Source organism: Paramormyrops kingsleyae, chromosome 23 (assembly GCF_048594095.1).
Source record: "Paramormyrops kingsleyae isolate MSU_618 chromosome 23, PKINGS_0.4, whole genome shotgun sequence".
Taxonomy (NCBI): Eukaryota; Metazoa; Chordata; class Actinopteri; order Osteoglossiformes; family Mormyridae; genus Paramormyrops; species Paramormyrops kingsleyae.
The window spans coordinates 20,572,355-20,585,052 of record NC_132819.1 but is presented as its reverse complement, the minus strand read 5'-3'; the positions used below and the strand labels follow the sequence as shown (position 1 = coordinate 20,585,052).

The window sequence follows — 12,698 nt, the reverse complement described above, 5'->3', positions numbered from 1 at the left end:
TAGTATCGTCTAACAGTTACTGCCTGAGTTACTAAAAAAAGACTTTTGAGATCTATGAAAAACATCTACTGATCAGTCACTGCAGAAAATGCGCATGAGATTGTCATCTATTAACCCTCCTTACAGCTCATCTAAATCTATTCAGTGTGACAACGGACATCTTCATCGGCGCTGTGAGTGTAATAGTATTCTGTACATTTACTAGCTCAATTAACTGTGTGTCTAAAGAGAGACAGTTAACGCGTAAGCACAACGTCCGCATGAAGAGAAATCCCCAGCTTGACTTTTGAAACACGGACATTCCTAATTCGTTATAATGTGTGAGATCCTGCTCATGTTTCCCTTAAAGTTCGGGCAAGCACAGAGATAGCAGTGACAGGCAGGTGAATGACCCGCCCATCACTGCTGGATCTGCTGACACCTTCAGAAGAGCTGACAGAAAGCAGGGATTGTTTTTAGGATGCAGCTCTTATCCTTTTCTAAGTGGAGACATTATCATTTCGAGCTGTGCAACCTGAAAGCGTATTAATATGCGTTTACATCTGTCTCGTATTAATATTCATGCCAGAATCCACATCGCTACACAAAGCCAATTTTCTGGCCATCTGGGTTACGGCTGGTGGAGGTGATGATGAATACATTTTATTTGCGAGCTGAGGAAACATCATGAATCTCTCCCCTTTGTCTCTTTGAGTGTTTGCTTTTAGGCCTGAAGATTTTAATTGTGAAAAACATGGAGGTTGAAAGCCATTAGTGTCTCAGAGCTCATCTCCTCTTCACAATCTGTGTAGGGCTGTAGGAGATCGGGGCTGGGAATTAATTAAGAATCCGGTGGTGAAACACTCTGAATCGTAACGAGAAATGAGGGCGGCGATAGCAGGCAGACTTTGGGCTGGAGTTTGTGATTATATTGAACAAGATTAATTGCGAGTAAATCAGAGGAATGACCATGACATCCAAAACGACCTTGCAGAGATCTTTCAGATAACCTCTTCAAAAGCTTTCAGCCCTGAAGCACAGCAGACCTTCTAAAATCAATACTTTTCCAAAATATTTTACATAAAAAAGAAACACTGAGGAAAAGATGGTTTCAACAATGACAGTTCCTGATATGCACACATACTGTATTAACTTCATTTTATGGGTAGAAACCAGATTAAAACAAGCATTTTTTTATTTAAAGTCCATCTGAAATTGAAGCTCACAAACTTCCTTCACTGAATGTGTTAAACAATGCATATAATTTTATATTAAATTAAGTTTTGTTGCTGTTTCCACCATTTCTGTAATGCGATATATTAATTTTCGGAGACTGTAATGACGTGAACATTTCTCTAGTGTGCTATAGTCTTGCTGTTAAGCCTGAAACATGAAACATGTCAACCGTGTTTATAAGACCCCGTAAAATGAAGGTCATGATGCGTTTGATAGGGACCTCAGCTTCTAACACTTTAGATATCGATGCCAGGATTACAGATTAGAGTCTCTCTGGAGGAGAGGCAGCGATTCAGAATGTCAGCTTTGCGTTTCATTTGCTGTGGCGGTTTCCTCCGTCCATCCCTGATGTGGCAGTTGGGCACTTGAGGGACAACTGACCGTGTGTCATTGTGCTGTGAGTGTCACCGTGTCACATCTCCGGCCGACGGCCCCGTGCACTCATTTGTGTGAAATATTTACTAAACACCTTCTCTAGGTGAACGTGAAGCTATGAGGCATTACCTGAAGGCTTAAAAGGGAGTAGGTGTGTGACTCAGTGGGTTCAGTCTCGTGTCTGTGAGCAGATGGTTGCTGGTTTGAATCCCAAGGCCAGCAGGCTAAGGTTGTTGTTGGGCCCCTTAAGCAAGACCTTTATGCCTGCATGCTGGCTGACCCTGTGCTGTGATTCCACCCTAACCTGCATTTGCTTGTGTACATGTCTCATAGAGAGCAAGATGCAACAAGTGAAAAGATATCAACATAATCAGAAATGTCTTCTCAGCATTGGGTTTTGTTTTTCTTCCAGTTTATAATTCCATCACAGTAGAGGAATTCTACCTCCCCTTTGCAGATTGCAGATCTACAGGTGCTCCCTGACCGGGGGGAGTTCCACGAAGCAGGATTTCTGAGTTAGCTGACTTAACTTAAGCTAGAAGTGATGATTGTCCAATAGGAATGCTCCTTACCTAAACTATTATTGGACAATCGTGACTTCTAGCTTCAGTTAAGCCAGCTGAGAAATCATGTTTGTAGAACACTGCCCAGCAGAGACAAGGTAAGACTTTGGTAATCCCTCGGGGGAAATTCTTGAAGTGACATGTGGCCAATAGAGATAGCAAGCAGATAACATTGGTGTTATTAGAATCATGCTGGAACCAACCAAGCTAAACCAACCCAGGAAAAATTTGTAATGACTCTGACGTGATTCAATGATGCAACCTTCTGATCTGGAGTCAGACACGTTACCATTGCACAATGAGGATCTCCTGTCACTGAACGTGACCCGTGAGTCTAGCAATCTCCCCGTTACCAGCAAGTACTGAAAACCACACATGTGCTTAAGCCGTTCCTGTTTTCCTCGCCATGTCATGTTCTCCGGAGGACCAAGCTGTTTGACCGTCCTCAGATCCCTGAGAAGGTGAGCCCTGTCTGGGGGATTCTCGACCCAGGATCCCCCCTCTGCTTTCCAAGAAAACCATTTCATTTCTCACTAACCAAATCTGTGATGACCTAGGCTGGGTCTCTAGAAACATCCGCGTCACTCACATGCTGTTCTTTAGGGTTCTAAGATGGTTCTTCTAATACCCTTTGGCACCTCCTGACTATCTTAAGTAAAGATTTACATCTACTTTCATTAAGCAGACGCTTTTGGTCAAATCAACATGCAAGTGAGGCAAACAGCACATTTTACAAACATAATGCTGTCAAGCAGTCGACTAGGCATAAGTGCAGCTACAGGTGTCCAGGTACAGGTGTAAGCAGGACTGGAGCTGGAGCAACACTGCAACTTCCATCAAAGTAAGAACCTCATAAGACTATTCAATGACCAGAGTGCAAGAAATGTACAGATGTTTTACATTCAGGGTGGATTCTCGCCACTTTCTCCTTTTCATGCTTAAACGCTGTTTTTGCCCCGTCCTACATTGCTGCCAGGAATATCTTTACACTGTGGAATCAGCTCAGGCTCATGCAGTCCTGAGAGGTTTCAGTCTAATTAACAGAGGCAACCGGTCGGCTGCAAACATCCACAGTCGCAGAGACAGCGAGAGGGTCGCACTAACACCGGCCCTCACCAGGGGGCAGCGGAGAGAACGCTCAGGGCAGGAGTAAAACCTCCCTCCCTCCCCAGCATACTGTATGTAATTGCCAAACTGTCGGCCCGGAGTATTTCCCCCCTCTGACATAACCTGTCAGTGTGGTGCAGCAGCTCCAGAGCACGAAGCGCAGAGATCCGTACGGATGCAGCCCATTTCCTGTTAATTGGTGTTGTTATAATAACACCATCTGCTCTTAAAAAAGTCAGATGCCGTCTCCAGGAACGTGGCTCTTCACGGCAGACGTTCACTCAGACTCCGGGCAGCGATGAGCGCCAGGCGGGGAATGTGGCTCTGGATTGTTTACGACAATAAAACGTGATGAAGAAGACAGAGATGAGCAGAGTTACTCTTAATAATTCAGTATCTGTTCCAAACCAGCCGGCTGGACGGACGAGCTGCTTCCGGCTCCTCCTGTTTCCTCCGTTAGTCCTGTTTTTATCGATGTCTATGGGGTCAAACTGTGTGTAGCATTAGCCAGTTACTGTCAGCCAAAAGTACAGATGGACGGTCCATCACAGTGCCTCTTCCTGTTGCTGCGGAAATCGATGCGAAGGGAGCCTGGAGACGTGGCGTTTGAGGCCCTCCTCAAAGCCGTTCTTCAGCGAACGCCGGCTTCCCACGATGCCGACCCGGCTCTCCCAGGTGTGGGTCACCTCCCTACGACACCAGCAGCTGCCCATGGGACTCTTTTAGCCAAGACCAGGAACTGACCCTACATGCACATCACTCGTAACTTTCAGGAACTTCAGTTTACCTGTTTATTTGCACTCTTTGGCTCTAATAGTCAAATACCTGCATTTAACCACTGTTCTGTATAGATGTCTTCTCCTTTTCAAAGATATCAACATTCAGAGGTCTCATAATAATAATAATAATTTAACCTTTATTGTCCCTCATGGGGAAATTCTTTTTACGCCTCCTCATGGGGAAATTCTTTTAACTTGCTCTTTGTAGAACAAGCTGTCTGCGAAGGGCAGCCATGTCCTCATATGTGTCAAAGCTTATATTTAACTGATGTCACACAAGTCGCTGTACTGTAGAAGGGAAAACAGGACTATTTACTGTGTTATTTACAGACAGAGCAAGAGGAAATATTTTCCCCCAAGCACTAATCCCGCATCTTTTTTGTGCTGCAAAGAAGCATGTGATAGAAAGAGCCTGCCACCCAGTGGAGCACATGTGTAACTACACCCATTGTGGTGCTTGCACTGTGGAGGGCTATGAAGATGGAGGGCTATCCACCCAATCTACTTTAATGCTCCAAATAAAAATATTAAAAATATCATTTTGTATCAAAATTAATATTTAAAAACTATTAATTAAAATGGAAATCTCACTGTACCCATCTGTAATTCTCTTGTTAAACGGCAAAGCAGGAATAAACATTTTTCAGTAATTTCAGTGCACCTTGTCAATCAAAACAAAACCTCATAATTACTTTAAACGGCACAAGGTCCCTCAAACCGAAACCAGTGTGTGGCGAAATTGATAATATGAAGTGAATCTGTTTTACATTTTACACTGTCCTGCTATCCCTCTGAGAGCCAGCATTTTGCAAATTAAGGGCTTTATGCCTCGGAATCATCATGCCTGAGAGCGGCTTACGGAGGATCCATGCGCATTGATTCTGCTGATGATCCATGTTAAGCTGGAGCGCTGGAGAGGTGATACCAAATCAACCCACGGGGTAAATAAAAAACGGCGTGTTACGCTTAGGATCCTCTCACGTCCGTCACAGACGAATCGCCTTTCCAGCGAATTAACTCGCCTGCTCTGAGACAGGAAAACCCAACCATCCAAGACCTTTGGTCGAGCTGAAGAGACGAGTGACTGACCGCACTCTGCACGCGGCGCCGCTTCTGCGTCTCTCCCTGCGCCATGATTGCCGTGCATGATTAAGCATGATAATTAAGGGCTTCAGACATCTTCCACACAGCTGCTGCTGACACTCATGCCTTTGTAACAGGGGAGTGAATTACTCTGACTCCCCATTCATTTCAATCATCACAAACTCTGCTTCAAACAAACTAAATGAATACAGCTGTTAATGGGCTGTGTTTACTGCGTCCTCATTACAGTAAATGTAAAATGACAGTTCAGGCCGGTCTGATCTTACAACTTCTTCTAAGCCTGTGTTTGAAAGTAGCAACAAACATGAAATGCCTTTAAGTCATAATTAAATTTACTTTGTTGACATTGTTATGCAGAAAAGCGTACTGAGGCAGCATTTCTTAGACAGTACTTTTGTTACCTCACACCTCCAAGGTTGTGGGTTCAAATCCCACCCCTGCTTTAAGTGTTAGTCTGTGCTCCCAGTGCCAACTGGGTGTCATCCAGTTTCCATTAGGGTGACTATACGTTCCCAGACTTGTCCTCTTTTTTCGGACCTAAAACACCTGAAATGTCTGAGATTCGTCTTTGTTTCATGTTGACATTTCCTTTCTACAGACGGAATACTTTCTGTGTGCATATTCGCGTTGCTTGGACGCCTACATTCACATGTTGCTCCCACTGTTCTCTTTATTGCAAAGCTATATATGGTCACCCTTGCTCCCACCAAATGTCCAAAGACACACAGTTAGCCAAACTGCTGTCTCAAAATTGTCCGTTGTGTATATGTGTGGGTCATGTATATATTACATTGTGTGGTCCAAATGTCCTCACTGTGTGATAGAAACATGTTATTTTGACATTGAGGGACCATCTTTTTGGTCCCTACAAGGGGAAACTCAATTTTCTAAAAATCTGACAGCAATCAAGAAACTAAAAATGCTAAAAGAATTAAGGTTAGGGCTGAGTAGGGGTTAAGGTTGTCATTGGTGGAATTATGGTTTTTCCCATAGAAATGAATGGAATGGATGATCCCCACAAACATATCAATACAAACACTGCGGGGTGTGTGTGTGTGTGTGTGGTGTGTGTTTTCTCAAAAGATTTCTGACAAAGCCTAACCCCCTACTCGATATGAACAAATGCACATACTGTGAAAGAGGTGAAAAGTCTCAGTCAACAGACTTGTGAAAAAAAATCTTCGTAATTATTTTACGTCATCATCCAGAAATACACCATCGGGGGTATTTATATAACAAGAGTTAAATTCATGGTGAACTCATGGAAACGGAATGTTCAACCAAAAAAACATCTACTTAAAATAATGAGGCAGACGTCTTCAGCAGCATGCAGTCACTTACAATAATAAATCAATCAGTACTGGTCTACCTAATATGTTTCCCTCTGTGGAGTATAATAGAGTAGAGAATGGTCCTGAAAATCAGCAGATTAATTGATCTTATTAATCAGCCATACAATATAAAATGTTTTCTTTACACAACGATAAAGCAAGACTAAAAACACGCACACATGAAATATTGAGAACCGTAGGAAAGACTGCATTTAAAGAGAGAAATCGGAAATGTGTTTTATGGATACACAAGCCATGCACAAGCACACAGCCGAGTGTATATCTTGCACGTTCGCAGCGCCTTTGTGCGCTTGCTGCGAGCGCCGCTAGCGGGATCCCGATGAACGCCGAGCGCCTGACTTCCGGTTTTCCTGGAAGGAAGTGGGACTGACCCCCGCGTCTCCATGGAGACGGCTCCATAGCTGCTGTGCTATAGCTAACCGGTCTGACCGGGCAAACTGCCCCCTGCGCGTTATGTTTCAGCTATCATATTTATATTGTATTTAGGAGCCATGAGTCGCACTCCTGACGCCAGGACCAGGTAATAGCTTCAGTGGCGCATGATAGACGGCTAACTGCGCAGCTAACGGCAGTGGTTAACGGAGTCTCCTCCGTTAGCTTGCTGGCTAGCTGGCTACTGCCTGCTGAAAAAAAAACTCAGAACGTCAGATAAATGTTGTAGGTATTATTTACTATCAAAAATATTCGTGTTGAGGTGCGCTGCAATTTCTTAGCTATATACAGGCAGCCCCGTCCTCCTCTCGCTCCCGCCATTCTCCCTGCATGCAGATGGCGGTCCCGGTGCGTCGTGAAGCCCGGAAGGGTTGCTGGTCACTTTTGGATCAGTGCTCGATGGCCGACAGCGTGTATGTGTGTCCCCCATGCCTGTAGAGATGGCCAGACGAGTCAGATCCAGGAGAATATCACCAACGTGGAGAAGCACTTTGGGGAACTCTGCCAGCTGTTCGCCGCTTATGTCCGCAAAACGGCCCGTCTGCGGGACAAGGCGGACCTGCTGGTCCGAGAGGTCAGCCTGTACGCGGACACGGAGACCCCCAGTTTGAAGAGCGGCCTGAAACTATTTGCAGACCAGCTTGCCAAAATTCAGGATTATCGCCAAGCAGAGGTACACATCAGTCCTTACTCTTATTCTGACCGGAGCCACATGTTGAGTATGTAGATTATAGTTTTGAGACCATTTTTTGCACTTGTCTCTCTCTTTATGTATATATGTAGTGCAGGGGAACATAATTTTGTGCCACTATATCATATGTGACTGTATGTGGTTGGTGAGACAGTAAAGCCCCACTTGACTTAACATGAGATGATTCTCCACCCCTTGTAAAGCACATCATGATTAATGTGCCGTTGTAACCATGTACACTCTGCAGGTGGAACGACTGGAGGTGAAAGTGATCGAGCCTTTAAAGAGCTACGGCACTGTTGTAAAGCTGAAGAGGGTAAGGAAAGCCTGCACGCCAAGATCAGCATTTAGAGGCCGTGTCTGAGGGTGTTAGCGGCCTGATTCATTTGCGTCCAACAGGAAGATCTGAAAAACACGCAGACCGCCAGGACCCGGGAGGCCAAGCAGATGCAGCAGCTGGAGAGGATGAGGCAGAGGAGGCCCTCGGACAGACAGGTCATCGTATCCTCTGCCCAAGCGTCCCGCGGCGTGTCACCTCAACACTGAGCCATCAGTTTGATTCTTATTGATCCTGGACCTCAGAGCATTGTGCTAACAACATAATGGTCATGGGTTCAAATCCCAGAGAGCACACACCATTTTTGGCATTACGCTTAAAAACCACTATACGAATATTGGCGGTAATGTTTATAAATAATCAAAGAATGTTGCAGATATTATACATTGGAAGATTAAATAAGTAACTGGAATAAAGTTCTGCAGTCTCTAAAAATTGGAAGTGTTTCCACAATTTTGGCCATTACCGTAAATTGTAACCATTCCGTCTACTGTAAGTTGCTTTGGATAAAAACATCAGGTAAAATGATTCTGATTTTAGCTTGGTCTCCACTTTCGTCATCTGTTGCCCTCTTTACGCTTTTAAGCCTAATATAATGATAATGTATGTTTCTAAGATTAAGAAAAATGTCTTAACTGTGAATCAAAGGTGGCTCCTTAACAGCTCTTCAGTCTCAGGTCAGTCCTGGAGGATGTAATTCATTTCAAACTGGTGATGTATTCGACTTCAAAGTTTCCAGAATCTTCCATTGCCGTATGTCAGGGCTGCGGTATTAAGCAGTAAGGGCCAGTTCAGGACTTTACGTCGACATGCACTGCAGAGTGCAACGTCACATTATGCTGAGGAATTAGTGTGAGATCCTATTCTGGGAAAGCGCACCTGTCAGCAGAGCTGTTTGCTCAGAATGGGGGATTGACGTGGTGCTTGTGATTCGAGGTAGGCCGAAAGTGAACTCCAGAGGGCTACGATGGACGCCACACGCACGACGCGCCAACTAGAGGAGACCATAGATGAGTTTGAGAAGCAGAAGATACGTGATATCAAGGTGGGCATCAAGGCCCATCTGACTGATTGATCTTATTTAATGTGATGGGAACACTGGTACATTTACAACGCACTACATGCAATATAACTACTTAAATAAACAAAAATAAGGGGGTTGAAGATCTGTCATTATATGTCATGCAGAGCATCCTTGGACAGTTCATCACCATTGAGATGGCCTTCCATGCGAAGGCCTTGGAGGTCTTCACTACTGCATACCAGCACATACAGAACATTGATGAGGAGGAGGACCTGGAGGTGAGCACTCTGTAGCACTCCTCACATGCCTTTGGATGCACAGGGCCACGTCAGTGTCACAGGTCGCAGAAAGGTAGAACGTTACACTGCACACCCACAATGCAGTCGGGGTATTTTACTCACTGCATGTAGTGACAAGCAGGTATGGCCAGAGCTCATCTCTTCACACCATGTTGACTTCAGGGGGTCTTTCAGTGCAGATTTCCGCTGCTATTTTGGGATCCTATGTCACTTGGTAAAGGCTCTCAAAGTTTCTCGAAATCACCTTGGACACCTTTTCATAGAGAAGGAAGCAGAAGAACATAACATCTGTTGGATAAATGAAGGAACAAGCACATTACTGGATGATGTTCCAGTTAAGCACACAGCAGACACTGTCAAAAATCCAGGGAGACACTGGGAATGCGGCATGGGTGGCAAGCATCAGAACAGACAAAGGCCAAACCCCCCCCTTATGAATACATGCAGACACACACACTCCACATGTGGGTAGCTGAGCTTGGACTATGGAGCATATGAATGACATGATACTTACATCCCATTAAGCGCCTTGTGTGACTGTCCAGAGTTCGCAGATTTCCTGAGATACGTCATCCAAGACTGTGAGACCCACTGTGCTGTGATCAAAGCCTTTCTTTATCTTTCTGTGACCAGCCCGTGTGTCTTTGGGGTGTCCCTACAGTCACCTTTCTGCTCTTTTCAATTCAGCTAAAGCTTACTTTGTAGCTGTCCGACCTTTCGTCATCTTCTCCAGGTCTTCAGGAGCCTCCTGCATCCCCCGGACTACTCGACCCGCTTGGACATCGTACGTGCCAATACCAGAAGCTCGCTGAACCGCACCACGTCCAGCCTGGGCAAATCGGGAACGCTGCAGGTCAGCCGAGTGCAGGGGTGTCACGTTACCGATAGCTGCCAGCCAGAGTGTTAAACCGTCACACGGTGGATGCATTGTGGTCTCGTATTTCAGACCAATGTAATTCAGATATTATGTGTAGAATCATACACTGAGGTGACATTTCGCTCTCAAAGTGGCGCAGGGGTTAGCATTGTTGCCTCATACCACGTGGCTCCGTATGTGTGGAGTTTGCATGTTCTCCCCGTGTCGTGGAGTTTGCATGTTCTCCCCGTGTCGTTGTGGAGTTTGCATGTTCTCCACGTGTCGTTGTGGAGTTTGCATGTTCTCCACGTGTCGTTGTGGAGTTTGCATGTTCTCCCCGTGTCGTGGAGTTTGCATGTTCTCCCCGTGTCGTTGTGGAGTTTGCATGTTCTCCCCGTGTCGTTGTGGAGTTTCCTCCAGGTACCCTGATGTCCCCCAACAGTCCAAAAACATTCTAAGGTGAATTCAAGCAAATTCCCCATAGGAATGAATTTGTGTGTGATAGGTGTGTGTGCCCTGTGATGGGTTGGTGCCCCATCTTGGGTTTATTCCCTGCCTCTAGGGTAGGCTCTAGACCCCCATGACCCTGATTAGGACAAGCAGTTATGGATGGATGGATGGATGGATGGTCACAGTGAGAATGAAAAGTATTAAATATCAGAAATGAAATAATACAAATATTGAGACATATAAGTATAATATTAACAATTAAAAAATACAGTTAACTAGTGATGGACAAATTAAGCTCAATTAACCATTTGCTGTATTTTTTGACCCATTAGACGGTGCTCTTGGTTTGCTTTGGGGCATGCTTCGAACCCCTTTTCTGAAAAGAGAGCGCCACCTAGTGAGATCAGAAAATACATCAAATGGTTCATGAAGCTTCATTTGCCCATTACTGCAGTTTCCTATCTTATTGTTGGGGAAAGATTGTGCAAATATGGCAAAGAACCGGATGAGCAATAAATAAATATGTGCAATAAACAAGGAGTGTATTAAAGCTAAGATCAATGTCTAACAGAGAAGGCAGAATGGTCCTAGCAGTCTTCTCTGATATTTGAAGTCCTCTCCGTCTCACTTGTCCGGGGGTCAAACTTGTCAGGGTTAGGGCACCTCCCAACCCAGCGAGGCCCATCTCAGGCCCAGTTCATCCTGCAGATATGGCTCTGCTGACCATCAAGTCGATGCCTGCAGCACATGGATATCTCAGAGCCCGTCTATTCTGTTTGTAAACCTGATTAATTACTGCCTAATTTACCATAGCAACCGGGGACTCCAAACAGAAGCATGAAAAGAGAAGAGGAAGATGACGAGGATGACGATGAGGATGATCTAGAAGACGTCACAGAAGATGAAAACTGACTTAATGTTCAAAGTGCCATTTTGAAGCCATTTTATACTTGTATTATGACTGTATTACTGAATAATTTTACATGGTATTGTACATGTGAATCGATTTGATAAACCATATATTGTCCTAAAGTGAGGCTGATTGTATAATAAACATTTCATAGCTGAGACCCCTAAATTGTCGTTCCATTTAGTCTCTGATGACAAAGTTTAAGTCACGGGTACAGTGTCAGAGAGAACAAAGGAAGGGCCTCGTGTTTCTCTGTCACGTTGTTACCATATGTTCTGCTTCAGTGGTTCTGGGTGGCTCTGCTCTCACACCTCTTGGGTCACGGGTTCGATTCCTCCATGTTTGCATGGGTTTTTTTTTTCTCCTGGTTCCAAAGAGTTGGCAGCCGGTTGTAGAAGGTGGTTGGCTTTCAAAACAGAATTACCAGTTTTCAATTACAGTACAACATCTGCTGTGTGTCAGTGCAAAGTACTGCTAATTAATTCAGTCTGATTTTTCTCATGGTTATTAGTGTGTGTAAGGGAAGGTGCTGGGGTACGTGGAGGACGTGAGGGGCACCTGACAGGATGATAAATCCTTTATTTGCCATTTGCACAAGTATAAGTACAGGTACTCATTTTTCTTTGCCTGCCTCCTCTTACCCTCCATAGCTTGGGGGGGGGGTTGTCAGCACAGGGTCAGCTAAAGCAGTCCCCTTGGAGCTGGGGGTTCAAGACCTTGCTCGAGGGCACACAGACACGTAACTGTTCTGTCAAGGCTGGGGCTTGAACCAGCAACCTTCCAATCACAGGCACAGACTTAGCCCACTGAGGGTGGGCTTCAGTGAAGAAGAAATGAAGGCTGAGTGCCTGGTGGGCTTTGGGTACAAAGTGATCCTGGTTAATACAAGGCTGCAGGAATCAGAGGCAGGGACATCCCAGAGGCAGTGACATCCCAGAGGCAGGGACATCCCAGAGGCAGGGACATCCCAGGACTCCTGTGTCCTACCACAGTCCAAAGACATGCATTTAGGCACAGTGTGAGTGTATGTGTACATGCCCTGTGATGGACTAGCATCCCATCCAGAAAGCACCGCATCTTTGTACTCTGTACTGCCTCAGATAGGTTCCAGGGACCTTCTGCAACCCGAACCAGCATAATTGGTTGGAAGATGGATAGACGTTCCCTGACTGCATGGCTTTGGACAGAAAACCTTATTATTCTG

General features: G+C 45.1%; 1 protein-coding gene across 2 annotated transcripts; it reads left to right on the top strand.

The window, feature by feature from the left end:
• The first annotated feature begins 6,836 nt into the window (after positions 1-6,836).
• cibar1 (CBY1 interacting BAR domain containing 1) lies at positions 6,837-11,654 on the top strand. Of its 2 annotated transcripts, XM_023820085.2 has the most exons (9): positions 6,837-7,015; positions 7,366-7,600; positions 7,866-7,934; positions 8,018-8,119; positions 8,627-8,632; positions 8,896-9,000; positions 9,144-9,257; positions 10,012-10,131; positions 11,398-11,654. In XM_023820085.2, exons 1-9 carry the CDS (start codon positions 6,987-6,989, stop codon positions 11,494-11,496), a joined length of 879 nt encoding a protein of 292 aa, XP_023675853.1. In that variant the 5' UTR covers positions 6,837-6,986; the 3' UTR covers positions 11,497-11,654. The 2 variants fall into 2 exon arrangements, with proteins under 2 accessions (XP_023675853.1, XP_023675854.1); XM_023820086.2 differs by lacking the exon at positions 8,627-8,632 and having other exon boundaries at positions 8,018-8,113.
• Positions 11,655-12,698: the final 1,044 nt, after the last annotated feature.

What these genes read in the sequence shown, in the direction of transcription:
- cibar1 (XM_023820085.2), top strand. Translation starts at nt 6,987, where the DNA reads ATGAGTCGCACTCCTGACGCCAGGACCAG. An exon ending in AGGATTATCGCCAAGCAGAG is followed by an intron (nt 7,601 to 7,865) that starts GTACACATCAGT and finishes TACACTCTGCAG; the next exon opens with GTGGAACGACTGGAGGTGAA. An exon ending in GCAAATCGGGAACGCTGCAG is followed by an intron (nt 10,132 to 11,397) that starts GTCAGCCGAGTG and finishes AATTTACCATAG; the next exon opens with CAACCGGGGACTCCAAACAG.